Source organism: Mobula hypostoma, chromosome 14 (genome assembly GCF_963921235.1).
Source record: "Mobula hypostoma chromosome 14, sMobHyp1.1, whole genome shotgun sequence".
Taxonomy (NCBI): domain Eukaryota; kingdom Metazoa; phylum Chordata; class Chondrichthyes; order Myliobatiformes; family Myliobatidae; genus Mobula; species Mobula hypostoma.
The window spans coordinates 92,501-107,500 of record NC_086110.1 but is presented as its reverse complement, the minus strand read 5'-3'; the positions used below and the strand labels follow the sequence as shown (position 1 = coordinate 107,500).

The 15,000-nt window shown below is 50.1% G+C and overlaps 1 protein-coding gene across 1 annotated transcript in view; it reads right to left on the bottom strand.

The window, feature by feature from the left end:
• Positions 1-15,000, bottom strand: part of necab2 (N-terminal EF-hand calcium binding protein 2) — a 101,069-nt gene that overhangs the window by 85,671 nt on the left and 398 nt on the right. Inside the window, exon 2 of the mRNA XM_063067336.1 lies at positions 14,459-14,483. Coding sequence (XP_062923406.1) covers positions 14,459-14,483 — 25 coding nt within the window. The remainder of the gene's footprint in view (positions 1-14,458; positions 14,484-15,000) is intronic.

Below are 15,000 nucleotides of genomic sequence, written 5' to 3'. Positions count from 1 at the left end.
ATTCAATCTTGTGAAGAAACCTGGACATAAGACTCACTGGAAGTTATAAGACCACAGAGTAGTTCCCTAGTATGATTAAATGGACTGTTGACCTCTCTGTTTACCTTGTTCTGATCTTGCACTTTATTGACGACCTGTACTGCACTTTTTCTGGAGCTGTTACACTTTATTCTGCATACTGTTACTGTTTTACCCTGTCCTACCACAATACACTGTGTAATCAGTTGTTCTGTATAAACAGGTTTTTCACTATACCTAAGCACATGGGACACTAATAAACCATATCCAGCTCCAATGAGTCCTGACAGGTCCCAGCTCTGCCACCGAAACATTGACAGATTACTCTTTCCACAGATACTGCCCGACTGACTGAACAATTCTAGCATTTCTGTTCTTATTTCCTGAATCTGCAACATTGTTTAGCAATCAATAGTCTGTCCCGAGTGGGATCTCAGCATAAACACACGGGTTTATAGCAGCTCCATACATACAGGACACACTCGCCATGTTAAGTGTCTGCACACAGGACCACAGGGTTCCTGTATACACAGTGTCAGAAAGCAGCAAATACATAGGATCTCAGTGTTCCTGTAGATATAGGGTTACAGTAACCCTGTATATACACAGGACAACAGAGTTCCTGTACACATAAAGTCACTGTAGTGCAGCATATACACAGGGCCACAGTGCCTCTGTAAACACAGTTTCACAGGGTCACAGCTGGCTGCCACTTTTCCCACTACCCTGCACCACCGGCAGAAATCCTTTATCCCAGACACACGAGCACGTTCAGCTGTCGACCACACTGAGAACCCCTACTCACAGTTCACATCTGCAGCCTGGAATTCATTTCCCCTCCCTCCTCCCTGCTTCCCCTGGCTCCACATCCTGCCACCAGCTGTGGTCACTCCTGGGATGGAGATTACTGGGGTTGGCACAATGCCCAGGGTGGGCACCACACACCAACCCTCTGGTGTTTGCACCTTTGTGGTGGGAGCGGTGAGGCAGTTCCAAACACCCTATCTATCTGCCAGACCCTCCGCCCTCTCCAACACCCCACCTGAGCTTCCAGACCCTCCGCTCCCTCCAACACCCCTCCTGAGCTGCCAGACCCTCCGCCCCCTCCAACACCCCTCCTGAGCTGCCAGACCCTCCGCCCCCTCCAACACCCCACCTGAGCTGCCAGACCCTCCGCCCCCTCCAACACCCCACCTGAGCTTCCAGACCCTCCGCCCCCTCCAACACCCCACTTGAGCTGCCAGACCCTCCGCCCCCTCTAACACCCCACCTGAGCTTCCAGACCCTCCGCCCCCTCCAACACCCCTCCTGAGCTTCCAGACCCTCCGCCCCCTCCAACACCCCACTTGAGCTGCCAGACCCTCCGCCCCCTCCAACACCCCACTTGAGCTGCCAAACCCTTCGCCCCCTCCAACACCCCAGCTGAGCTGCCAGACCCTCCGCCCCCTCCAACACCCCTCCTGAGCTGCCAGACCCTCCGCCCCCTCCAACACCCCTCCTGAGCTGCCAGACCCTCCGCCCCCTCCAACACCCCAGCTGAGCTGCCAAACCCTTCGCCCCCTCCAACACCCCAGCTGAGCTGCCAGACCCTCCGCCCCCTCCAACACCCCAGCTGAGCTGCCAGACCCTCCGCCCCCTCCAACACCCCTCCTGAGCTGCCAGACCCTCCGCCCCCTCCAACACCCCTCCTGAGCTGCCAGACCCTTCGCCCCCTCCAACACCCCAGCTGAGCTGCCAGACCCTCCACCCCCTCCAACACCCCTCCTGAGCTGCCAGACCCTCCGCCCCCTCCAACACCCCTCCTGAGCTGCCAGACCCTCCGCCCCCTCTAACACCCCACCTGAGCTTCCAGACCCTCCGCCCCCTCCAACACCCCTCCTGAACTGCCAGACCCTCCGTCCCCTCCAACACCCCACCTGAGCTGCCAGACACTCCGTTCCCTCCAACACCCCTCCTGAGCTGCCAGACCCTTCGCCCCCTCCAACACCCCTCCTGAGCTGCCAGACCCTCCACCCCCTCCAACACCCCTCCTGAGCTTCCAGACCCTCCGCTCCCTCCAACACCCCACCTGAGCTTCCAGACCCTCCGCCCCCTCCAACACCCCTCCTGAGCTGCCAGACCCTCCGCCCCCTCCAACACCCCTCCTGAGCTGCCAGACCCTCCGCCTCCAACACCCCTCCTGAGCTGCCAGACCCTTCGCCCCCTCCAACACCCCACCTGAGCTGCCAGACCCTCCGCCCCCTCCAACACCCCTCCTGAGCTGCCAGACCCTCCGCCCCCTCCAACACCCCTCCTGAGCTGCCAGACCCTCCGCCCCCTCCAACACCCCTCCTGAGCTGCCAGACCCTCCGCCCCCTCCAACACCCCACCTGAGCTGCCAGACCCTCCGCCCCCTCCAACACCCCTCCTGAGCTGCCAGACCCTCCGCCCCCTCCAACACCCCTCCTGAGCTGCCAGACCCTCCGCCCCCATCCAACACCCCTCCTGAGCTGCCAGACCCTCCGCCTCCTCCAACACCCCTCCTGAGCTGCCAGACCCTCCGCCCCCTCCAACACCCCTCCTGAGCTGCCAGACACTCCGTTCCCTCCAACACCCCTCCTGAGCTGCTAAGAAGCTGGTTGCCATGGCACCCACTTTGATCAGCCTGTCTATGTTTAGCTGAAAGAGTAGGAGCAGCTGAGCCCCACTTCCCAACCTACACCCTCTCTGGTGGATAGGTCTCCCTGACATCACTTGTTTCCACGGCAACTGGTGTCTATGGAGAGGAAACGAGGTCTCTACTAACAACCCCGCAACGCTTATCTCAGCTTCACGACGTGCAGAGAGAATAGACAGCCTCACACGAGTGTCCCAGCCGTGTATGTTTCCTTTAGTCAGAAATAGCTGCAGAGAGCTTCCGCCACAACCAGCCCTGGCCTCTCAGACTCCGAGCTGGATGCGCTAAATATACTTTTATCTGTCTATTAAATAGTCTAACAAGTGAATCAAACGAATCAGCGCTGGAGTTTCTGTCGGATCAGTGCCAAGCCCTCTCTGCCGATGTACGCAAGCGATTATCTTCATTTTACCAACAAGTCCTGATATTATTTATCTTCCTGCCATAAATAAATCAGACATAACACAGACTCCTTTCGCTCCTGCTCCGTGATATTCCCGGTGCTTTCCCTTCTCTCTCTATGCTGACCACTTCTGTGGTAACCACACAAAATGCTGGAGGAACTCAGCACATCAGGCAGCACTTAAAAAGGGGACTAAACTGTCGACGTTTCAGGCCCTTCATTAGAGGGCACAGCCTCAGAATACAAGAAGTAAAAATAACAGGGTTGTTGCGGTGGGAGATTTTAATCTCCCAAATAATGATTGGCAATTCCCTAGAGTGACGGGTTTAGATGGGGTAGAGTTCGTTAGGTGTATTAAGGAAAGTTTCTTGACCTAATATGTAGATAAGTCTACAAGAGAAAAGGCTGTACTTGATCTGGTATTGGGAAATGAAGGTGCCAGGTCTCTCAGTGGGAGAGCATTTTGGAGATATTGATCACAATTCTATCTCTTTTACCATAGCATTTCAGAAGGATAGGAACAGACAAGTTAGGGAAACGTTTAATTGGAGTAAGGGGAAATATAAGGCTATCAGGCAGGAACTTGGAAGCAAAAGTTGGAAAAAGATGTTCTCAGGGAAATGTACTGAAGAAAGGTGGGATATTTGCGTGGGGTTCTGAGTAGGTACATTCCAATGAGACATGGAAAGGATGGTAGGGTACAAGATCCATGGTGCACAAAGGCTGTTGTAAATCTAGTCAAGAAGTAAAGAAGAGCTTAGAAGAGATTCAGAAAACTGGTAATGATATGAATCTAGAAGATTATAAGGCTTGCAGGAAGGAGTTTAAGAATGAAATTAGGAGATCCAGAAGGGTCCATGAGAAGGCCTTGGCGGAGAGGATTAAGGAAAACCCCAAGGCATTCTACAAGTATGTGAAGAGCAAGAGGATAAGATGTGAGAGAATAGGACCAATCAAGTGTGACAGTGGGAAAGTGTGTATGGAACTGGAGGAAATAGCAGAGGTACTTAATGAATACTTTGTTTCAGTATTCATTACAGAAAGGGATCTTGGTGATTGTAGTGATGACTTGCAGTGGACTGAAATGCTTGAGCATGTAGATATTAAGAAAGAGGATGTGCTGGAGCTTTTTATCAAGTTAGATAAGTCACCGGAACCGGATGGGAAGTACCCCAGGCTACTGAGGGAGGTGAGCGAGGAGATTGCTGAGCCTCTGGCAATGATCATTGCATCCTCAATGAGGACGGGAGAGGTTCTGGAGGATTGGAGGTTTACGGATGTTGTTTCCTTATTCAAGAATGGGAGTAGAGATATCCAGGAAATTATAGACCAGTGAGTCTTACTTCAGTGGTTGGTAAGTTGATGGAGAAGATCCTGACAGGCAGAATTTATGAACATTTGGAGAGGCATAATATGATTAGGAATAGTCAGCATGGCTTTGTCAAAGGCAGGTCATGCCTTACGATCCTGATTGAACTTTTTGAGGATATGACTAAACACATTGATGAAGATAGAGCAGTAGATGTAGTGTATATAGATTTTAGCAAGGCATTTGATAAGGTACCCCATGCAAGGCTTATTGAGAAAGTAAGGAAGCATGGGATCCAGGGACATTGCTTTGTGGATCCAAAACTGGCTTGCCCACAGAAGGCAAAAAGTGGTTGTGGACAGGTCATATTCTGCATGGAGGCCGGTGACCAATGGTGAGCCTCAGGGATCTGTTCTGGGATCCCTACTCTTTGTGATTTTTATAAATGACCTGGATGAGGAAGTGGAGGGATGGGTTAGTAAATTTGCTGATGACACAAAGGTTGGCGGTGTTGTGGATAGTGTGGAGGGCTGTCAGAGGTTACAACAGGACATTGATAGGATGCAAAACTGGGCTGAGAAGTGGCAGATGGTGTTCAACCCAGATAAGGGTGAGGTGGTTCATTTTGGTAGGTCAAATATGATGGCAGAATATAGTATTAATGGTAAGACTCTTGGCAGAGTGGAGGATCAGAGGGATCTTGGAGTCTGAGTGCATAGGACACTCAAAGCTGCTATGCAGGTTGACTCTGTGGTTAAGAAGGCATACGGTGTATTGGCCTTCATCAATCATGGGATTGAGTTTATGAGCCGAGATGTAATGTTGCAGCTATATAGTCCCTGGTCAGACCCCACTTGGAGTACTGTGCTCAGTTCTGATCACCTCACTACAGGAAGGACATGGAAACCATAAAGAGGGTGCAGAGGAGATTTACAAGGATGTTGCCTGGATTGGGAAGCATGCCTTATGAGAATAGGTTGAGTAAACTCGACCTTTTCTCCTTGGAGTGATGGAGGATGAGAGGTGACCTGATAGAGGTGTACAAGATAAAATGAGAGGCATTGATCATGTGGATAGTCAGAGACTTTTTCCCAGGGCTGAAGTGGCTAGCACAAGAGGACACAGTTTTAAGGTGCTTGGAAGTAGATAAAGAGGAGATGCCAGGGGTAAGTTTTTTACACAGAGAGTGGTGAGTGCGTGGAATGGGCTGCCAGTGACGGTGGTGGAGGCGGAAACGACAGGGTCTTTTAAGAGACTCCTGGATGGCTACATGGAGCTTAGAAAAATAGAGGGCTATGGGTAAAGCCTAGGTAGTTCTAAGGTAGGGACATGGTCGGCACAGATTTGTGGGCCGAAGGGCATGTATTGTGCTGCAAGTTTTCTATGTTTCTATGTCCCTTTAGAACAGAGATAAGGAGGAAATTCTTTAACCAGAGTGTGGTGAAGCTATGAACTTCATTATCCACATATGGATGTTGGGGCCAAAGTATATCTAAAGCGAAGGTTGATTAGTAAGTGTGTCAAAGGTTACGGAGAATGCAATTGAAAGGAATAGTAATGCAGCCATGTTGGAATAGCAGAGCAGACTCTGCGGGCCTAAGGCCAATCCAATGGACTTTTGGTCTTATAAACATGGACTGTGTATTCCCCTCCATAGATACAGGCTGACATGCTGAGTTCCTCCTGTATTTTGTGTGTTTACCTCCAGGTTTCCGGCGTCTGCAGAATCTCTTGTATCCATGATTTGCTGCCCCACTTTCGCATCCTCCTCCGTCTGCACCCATTCACCACAATTCTATGTATTTGTGTCTCCGGCTCATTGTTTAGCAAGGGGGTGCCACGGATAAGGTGGTTACACAAGTGAATTCTGCAGATGCCGGAAATTCAAGCAACACACATCAAAGTTGCTGGTGAACACAGCAGGCCAGGCAGCATCTATTGGAAGAGGTACAGTCGATGTTTCGGGCCAAGACCTTTTGTCAGGACTAACTGAAGGAAGAGTTAGTAAGAGATTTGAAAGTGGGAGGGGGAGGGGGAGATCCAAAATGATAGGAGAAGACAGGAGGCGAAGGGATGGAGCCAAGAGCTGGACAGTTGATTGGCAAAAAGGATACGAGAGGATCATGGGACAGGAGGCCCAGGGAGAAAGAAAAGGGGTAGGGGGAGAAATACCCAGAGGATGGGTAAGGGGTGTAGTAAGAGGGACAGAGGGAGAAAAAGGAGAGAGAGAAAAGGAATGTGTGTACATAAATAAATAACGGATGGGGTACGAGGGGGAGGTGGGGCATTAGCAGAAGTTTGAGAAGCCTATGTTCATGCCATCAGTTTGGAGGCTACCTAGACAGAATATAAGGTGTTGTTCCTCCAACCTGAGTGTGGCTTCATCTTTACAGTAGAGGACGCCGTGGATAGACATATCGGAATGGGAATGAGACGCGGAATTAAAAATTATTATTCTTCGTAACTTCCGCCACCTCCAACGGGATCCCACCATTAAGCACATCTTTCCCTCCCCCCCCCGCTTTCCGCAGGAATCGCTCCCTATGCAACTCCCTTGTCCATTCGTTCCCCCCCATCCCTCATCCCTCCCCACTGATCTCCCTCCTGGCACTTATCCTTGTAAGCGGAACAAGTGCTACACCTGCCCTTACACTTCCTCCCTTACCACCATTCAGGGCCCCAGACAGTCCTTCCAGGTGAGGCGACACTTCACCTGTGAGTCGGCTGGGGTGATATACTGCATCCAGTGCTCCTGATGTGGCCTTCTATATATTGGCGAGACCCAACGCAGACTGGGAGATCATTTCTGTGAACACCTACACTCTGTCCGCCAGAGAAAGCAGGATCTCCCAGTGGCCACACATTTTAATTCCACGTCCCATTACCATTCTGAAATGTCTATCCACGGCCTCCTCTACTGTAAAGATGAAGCCACACTCAGGTTGGAGGAACAACACCTTATATTCCGTCTGGGTAGCCTCCAACCTGATGGCATGACCATTGATTTCTCTAACTTCCGCTAATGCCCCACCTCCACCTCATACCCCATCCGTTATTTATTTATATACACACATTCTTTCTCTCTCTCCTTTTTCTCCCTCTGTCCCTCTCACTATACCCCTTGCCTATCTTCTCGGTTTTTCCCCCCTCCCCCTTTTCTTTCTCCCCAGACCTCCTGTCCCATGATCCTCTCATATCCCTTTTGCCAATCACCTGTCCAGCTCTTGGCTCCATCCCTCCCCCTCCTGTCTTCTCCTATCATTTTGGATCTCCATCTCCCTCTCCCAATTTCAAATCTCTTACTAGCTCTTCCTTCAGTTAGTCCTGATGAAGGGTCTCAGCCTGAAACGTCTTCTGTATCTCTTCCTAGAGATGCTGCCTGGCCTGCTGTGTTCCCCAGAAACTTTGATGTGTGTTGGTTGGATAAAATGGTTTATTTCTTGCTGAAGCATAGGGACCATATAAAATTATGAGATGCTAAGATAGATTCGCTAGTCAGTATCTTTTTGTCACAGGATACGAGAGTCCCAATCTGGAGGGCATTGGGTTAAGATTTCAATGAGATCAGAGTGGTGATCCTGTATTTCAGACGGGTGGTACACCTCCAGGGGAGATGGTAGAGGCGGGGACCACTTGCACAGGTGATTGAATAGGAAAACATTAAAGAAGGATGGGGGCAATATGGGTGGATGGGATGAGTGCAGATAGGCAATGGATACACTGCACAGAGGGGACTGTAGCTGAGCTGTATAATTTGATAACTCAACGGTAAATCTGTATAATTCAATGAGCTGGGAAGAAATGAAGTGTAAGGCAAGATCCCACAGCAAACCCAGCGCGGGATGCGGACAATGAGGGCAGAAACTGAGAAGCTGGTTTAGGACTGCCAAGCATAGAGTAACGGCAGGGGGGGGGGTGCAAACTGCCGAGCACAGAGTAATGTGGGGGGTGCAAATTGCCGAGCACAGAGTAACGGAGGGGGTGCAAACTGCCGGGCATAGAGTAACGGGGGGGGGGTGCAAACTGCTGAGCATAGAGTAACGGGGGGGGGGCAAACTGCCGAGCACAGAGTAATGTGGGGGGTGCAAATTGCCAAGCATAGAGTAACGGGGGGGGGGGGTTGCAAACTGCCAAGCACAGAGTAACCGGGGAGGGGTGCAAACTGCCAAGCACAGAGTAACGGGGGGGGGGTGCAAACTGCCAAGCACAGAGTAACGGGGGGGGTGCAAATCGCCAAGCATAGAGTAACGGGGGGGGGGCGTGGTGTGCGGGTGCACAGGTGATGGGCCAGCTTTCAAATGTTCATTCAAACCCTTGTTTACAAAGAGACCTCAATACCTACCAGAAAATACAGCAAGGCACCTGGCTCTCTGGTGATTCACAATCTGAAGGGGAAGCAACTAATGAGGAAGCAGACTGCAGTGTATAAATTATTCAGGAAAAAAAAGCTTACTGATAAGTGAGGCAAGAGTGAAGAGCCATGCAAGATATGAGTGAAAAGCAAATGTGGAAAAGTTATTTTGGAAAATAGTTTCTTTTTAATGAACGGAGAAGTCATTGCAAACAGCAGCAAGTGAAACAAAACACTGCCGGAGATGAAGGTTAGACTGGGTTCTCAGGGCCATTCCCCACATTCACCACCCCTCCTCATGTTCCGTACCAGCACCTCCATCTTGTGTTCTTTGCAGAGAAAGAGAAGTGATCCCCAGGGCAAGACAATGCATAGTTACAGCACTAACCAAGCAGGTGCAGGCTGTAAAGACACATCCAAAAGGTCCTGAGGTCAACGACTGGAAAAGCAGAGGAAGACAAAGACTATGGTCTCTTTCACATGCAGACCAGGAGTTCTGAGCTCCAGCGAGCTCACTGCACAGATGTCCAAGATCAATGAGTTGCCACCGGATGCAGTGTATAGTGATCCACGACAGAGACAGAGACATCTGCCGTCTTCCTCATTGCCATTCACCAACACAGGCAGTTTTGTAAGTACGTATATAAAGGATTAATAATTGACTTTGGAGAAGAGTTTGCAAGTAAAGAGGCAAACTGGTGCCTTGAGAAACACACACAACATGCTGGAGGAATTCAGCCCATCAGGTAGTGTCTATGGAGGGGAATAAACAGTCAACATTTTGGGCTGAGATCCTTCATCAGGACTGGAAAGGAAAGAGTCAGAAACCAGAATAAAAAAGACAATAAGCCCACAACAAAGTGGGGCGTGGTGAAGGATTACAAACTGGTAGGTGAGAGGGAAGACTGGTTAGGGTGATGCTGGAGGGTGAGGGAGAGAGGATGATAGGTGGAAGACAAAATGGGCTAACAGGAGAGGAGAGAAGACCATGGGAGAGAGTGAAGAAGAGGAATCAGAGAGAGGTGAGGGGCAGGTAAATAGGCAGGATAAGCTGAGCAAATGGTTCATCAATCCTGTCCCCAAATAAACAGAAGTAGATGACATTCTCATCCCTGTAGCTGCTACCAGAGGGCGAGGCAGGCATTTTCTCCCCCAAAAAGGCACTCTGTGGACCAGCAGGAATCCAAAGGAGCTGGTGAATGAGATGTGACATGGGTTTAGCGAGAGGAGGCACACGGTGACAATGGACCAATGCTCTACCATCTGGATATCTATCTCCAGTGGTCCACCACAAACTCTTACTGTCTGCCATATGCATAACAACATCACTGAAAATGTAGGAGGTAGGATTATTCAGTCAAATAACCCAAAAGTCAGTGGTGTTGTGGATAGTGAGGAAGGTTATCTAAAGCACAGTGGATCATAAGAAAAGTTGCACATTTACAGGTGGAATTTAATCCTGAGAAGTGTGCATCCAAATTGGAAAGTCATACAGGGGTAAGACATGGTAGCACAGTAAGGAATGTTGTTGAATAGAGGTACCTTGCTAAACAAGGTCCCTCTACTGAGAGCATCCTGACTGGCTGCATCACTGCCTGGTATGGGAACTGTACCTCCCTTAGTTACAGGACTCTGCAGAGACTGGTACGGACAGCCCAGTGCATCTGTAGTTGTGAACTTCCCATGATTCAGGATATTTACAGGTGTGTAAAAAGGCTGAAGGATCATTGGGGACCCAAGTTACCCCAACCACAATCTATACCAGCTGCTACCATCTGCGAATCAGTACCGCAGCATAAAAGCCAGGACCAACAGGCTCCAGGACAGCTTCTTCCACCAGGCCATCAGACTGATGAACTCACACTGATTTGAGTGTACTCTATATTACATTGACTGTTCTATTTATTATAAATTATTATAAATTACCATGATTGCACATTACACATTTATATATATAGGCATCCATTAGTCTAATGAGACCCTGGATTTGCGCCTTGGAAGGTTTCCAGGGCGCAGGCCTGGCCAAGGTTGTATGGAAGACCAGCAGTTGCCCAAGCTGCAAGTCTCCCCTCTCCACGACACTGATGTTGTCCAAGGGAAGGGCACTAGGACCCATACAGCTTGGCACCGGTGTTGTCGCAGAGCAATCTGTGGTTAAGTGCCTTGCTCAAGGACACTCACGCTGCCTCAGCCAAGGCTCGAGCTAGTGACCTTCAACTCACTAGACCGATGCCTTAACCACTTGGCCACACAGCAACACTGCACACTTAGATGGAGACATAACATAAAGATTTTTACTCCTCGTGTATGTGAAGGATGTAAGAAATAAAGTCAGTTCAATTCAATTCAAGTCAAATCTAGTCTGTTGTTCCTGAAAATATGTAAATTGGATAGTGAAGACTGGATGACATGCTTGTCTTCAGAGGTCATGGCATAGAATAGACGGTATATTATGTGGTCACTCTACTCAACGCTTGCTGCTCGGAGTGTTACGTGCAGTTCTGGCCAGCACACTATACAAAGCGTATGGTTGTGCTGGGGAGAGTGCGGAGGAGTTTCACCAGGATCTTGCCTGGTTTGGAGGATTTTAGTTATGGGGAGAGAGTGAAGAGGCTGAGTTTGTTTGCCTGGAGTGAAGGAAGAAGAGGGTGACTTGATTGAAGTATATGAGTATATAGTGAAAACCTTTGTCCCATGGTGGGAACATCAAACACGAAGTAATGGGTTAAAGACACACTGAAGGAGTTTCAAAGGGGATCTGAGGGTTAAGTTGTTTTTTTTTTACACAAAGAGAGGTTGATATCTGGAACTTGCTGCTAGAGATGGTGGCAGAATCAGGTACAATCTCTATGTTTAAGACAGACAATTTAATGGACACATTGTGGAAGGAAACAGCCCTAATGTGAGAAAATGGGATTAGTGTAGATGGACAAGAAGGTGATCAGCCAAATGGCCTGTTCCTGTACCTTATGTAGAGTGAATCAAGTGACATTGAGCACGAGCGCAGTCACATGATCAGTAATCTCACAGAACTGAAAGGCCGTCTTCAGGGACAGACTGGGATCTTGCTGTGTCTTTCATAACAGACACACCAAAGGAGTGATGGAGGGTTATCAGCTGCATTATGATTGTCTCCAGAACCCACATTTCAGACTGTCAACAGCTCCATGGTATCCACCTCAGTGGGACAGAGCCCATGCCCAGTGCACCAGCGTCCCCCTAACTTACATCCTGTGAGTCAGTATCCCTCTAACCTACACCCAGTGAGGCAGCATCCCTCAAAACTACACCCAGCGAGGTAGTGTCCCTCAAATCTACATGCAGAGAATCAGTGACCCTCAAATCTACACCCAGTGAGCCAGTGTCCCTCAAACCTACACCCCGAAAGGCAGTGTCCCTCAAACCTACACCCCGAGAGGTAGTGTCCATCAAACTTACACCCGAGAGGCAGTGTCCGTCAAACCTACACCCAGTGAGTCAGTGTCCCTCAAACCTACACCCCGAGAGGTAGTGTCCGTCAAACCTACACCCAGAGAATCAGTGTCCCTCAAACCTACAACCTGAGAGGCAGTGTCTGTCAAACCTACACCCAGAGAATCAGTGTCCCTCAAACCTACAACCTGAGAGGCAGTGTCCCTCAAACCTACACCCCGAGAGGCAGTGTCCCTCAAACCTACACCCAGTGAGCCTGTGTCCCTCAAACCTACACCCCGAAAGGCAGTGTCCCTCAAACCTACACCCTGAGAGGTAGTGTCCATCAAACTTACACCCGAGAGGCAGTGTCCGTCAAACCTACACCCCGAGAGGCAGTGTCCCTCAAACCTACACCCAGTGAGCCAGTGTCCCTCAAACCTACACCCCGAAAGGCAGTGTCCCTCAAACCCACACCCCGAGAGGTAGTGTCCATCAAACTTACACCCGAGAGGCAGTGTCCCTCAAACCTACACCCCGAGAGGCAGTGTCCCTCAAACCTACACCCAGAGAATCAGTGTCCCTCAAACCTACACCCAGAGAAGCAGTGTCCCTCAAGCCTACACTCTGCGAGACAGTGTCCCTGGAGCTTGCTCCCAGAGAGGCAGTGTCCCTCGAATCTACACACAGAGAGGCAGTGTCCCTCAAGCCTACACCCAGTGAGCTAGTGACCTCAAGCCTACACCCAGTGAGTCAATGTCCCTCAAACCTACACCCAGTGAGCCAGTGTCCTTCAAAGCTACACCCCGAGAGCTAGTGTCCATCAAACCTACACCCAGTGACTCAGTGTCCCTCAAACCTACACCCAGAGAATCAGTGTCCTTCAAACCTACAACCTGAGAGGCAGTGTCCCTGAAGCCTACACTCTGTGAGACAGTGTCCCTCAAACCTACACCCAGAGAAGCAGAGTCCCTCAAGCCTACACTCTGTGAGACAGTGTCCCTGGAGCTTGCTGCCAGAGAGGCAGTGTCCCTCGAATCTACACACAGAGAGGCAGTGTCCCTCAAGCCTACACCCAGTGAGTCAGTGTCCCTCAAACCTACACCCAGTGAACCAGTGTCCTTCAAACCTACACCCCGAGAGGTAGTGTCCGTCAAACCTACACCCAGAGAATCAGTGTCCCTCAAACTTACACTCTGTGAGACAGTGTCCCTCAAACCTACACCCAGAGAAGCAGTGTCCCTCAAACCTACAACCTGAGAGGCAGTGTCCGTCAAACCTACACCCAGAGAATCAGTGTCCCTCAAACTTACACCCTGAGAGGCAGTGTCCCTCAAACCTACACCCAGAGAAGCAGTGTCCCTCAAGCCTACACTCTGTGAGACAGTGTCCCTGGAGCTTGCTCCCAGAGAGGCAGTGTCCCTCGAATCTACACACAGAGGAGCAGAGTTTCTCGAATCTGCACTCCATGAGCCAATGTCCCTGGAGCCTACACTCCGTGAGCCAATGTCTCTCGAACCTGCACCCAGAGAGGCAGTGATCCAGAGGACAACCCTCATGAACCAGTGTGCTAAAACACACATCCAGTGAGCCAGTGTTCTGAACATTAACTCGGTGAGTCACTGCTATTGGAACCCAGTGCACATATATGCACATACATATACAGAATTCGCACTGGTTTCTCTCCCCCTCGCCACCTCGTCCTTTCCCTCACCTCTGACACTGAACGGCATTATTTTCGGATGACAGCTCCTCAAAATGTGTGCCTCATTTCTGCGTTAATTCTCACAAACCAACAAGTAACGTGGCTCCTGATCCTCTCACCACCCCCCCACCCCCGTCATTTCACGTGCTAATCCTCTCAGCTAACAGACTTCGTCCACCCCCGCCTCCAGCCCCGTTGCCTCCGACCCCAGAGCCCGCCGCCGCGCTCCCAATGCCGCCGCTCTGTCGCTGTGGTCTGGGTTTCCTCGACAGGTAGCACTTCTTCCTATTCAATTGAATTCTTTCGGCATTTAATCAGCTACCAGTCTTCAAAACGCAACCGAACACAAGACTAATAAAACTACCCTGGAAATTTAACTCTTTCCTGATGTGGCTGCGCATGCAGCCCAACTTAGGGTTAAAAAGCCCGCACTCCAGTGCATTGACTTGGTGCCTCAGTCAATGAAACTCCGATGAATAAAAGCTAAGTTTTAGAGATCCAGCTTTGTAACGTTAACTCTTTAAATGCCGAGACCCAGGAACTGACATCTAACAACTGTGGCACTAAAATATTGTCACACATGACAGGTTGGAATCAGTCCTTACCATTTTTATCAGCTCTTCGGAATATCTAGAGGGAAAAAGAACATAGAATTTAGAGCGGCTCACGCAGTCTGGGCAGAGAGCAAATCCGGGAGAAACACGAGCATGCCATTCATTCAGAAATCCCCCGCTAGGCTTCCAGTGTCCGATGGCACATTTCAGCAGCGTACCACGGTCAAGAAGCCGGATAAATACGCACATGTTTCTCCAACCCTCTGCACAATTTAACATGCCTAACTTTGGCCAGCGTCCCAGGGAACAATAGATCCCTCTTCTTTCCTTCGCTCTCGCACCCGTGGTCTCTGGGCACCCTCTTCTCCGGTTCCAACTCTCTGCTTCCCATCCTCTCCCTAGTTCTCCCTTATTCTTTATTCTGTATCTGTCTCTCCCCCATTTGCCCTGCCCATCTCTTTGGGGGACTTATCCCCTCTCCATTGCTCTTAGCTACCCGTGTGTGTGAGACCGTGGGCATGTTTCTTTCTGTCTCATCATCTGGGTGACTTTGTTTTCTCTGCAGTGTCTAAAGACCGCTGCGCACTCTGCAA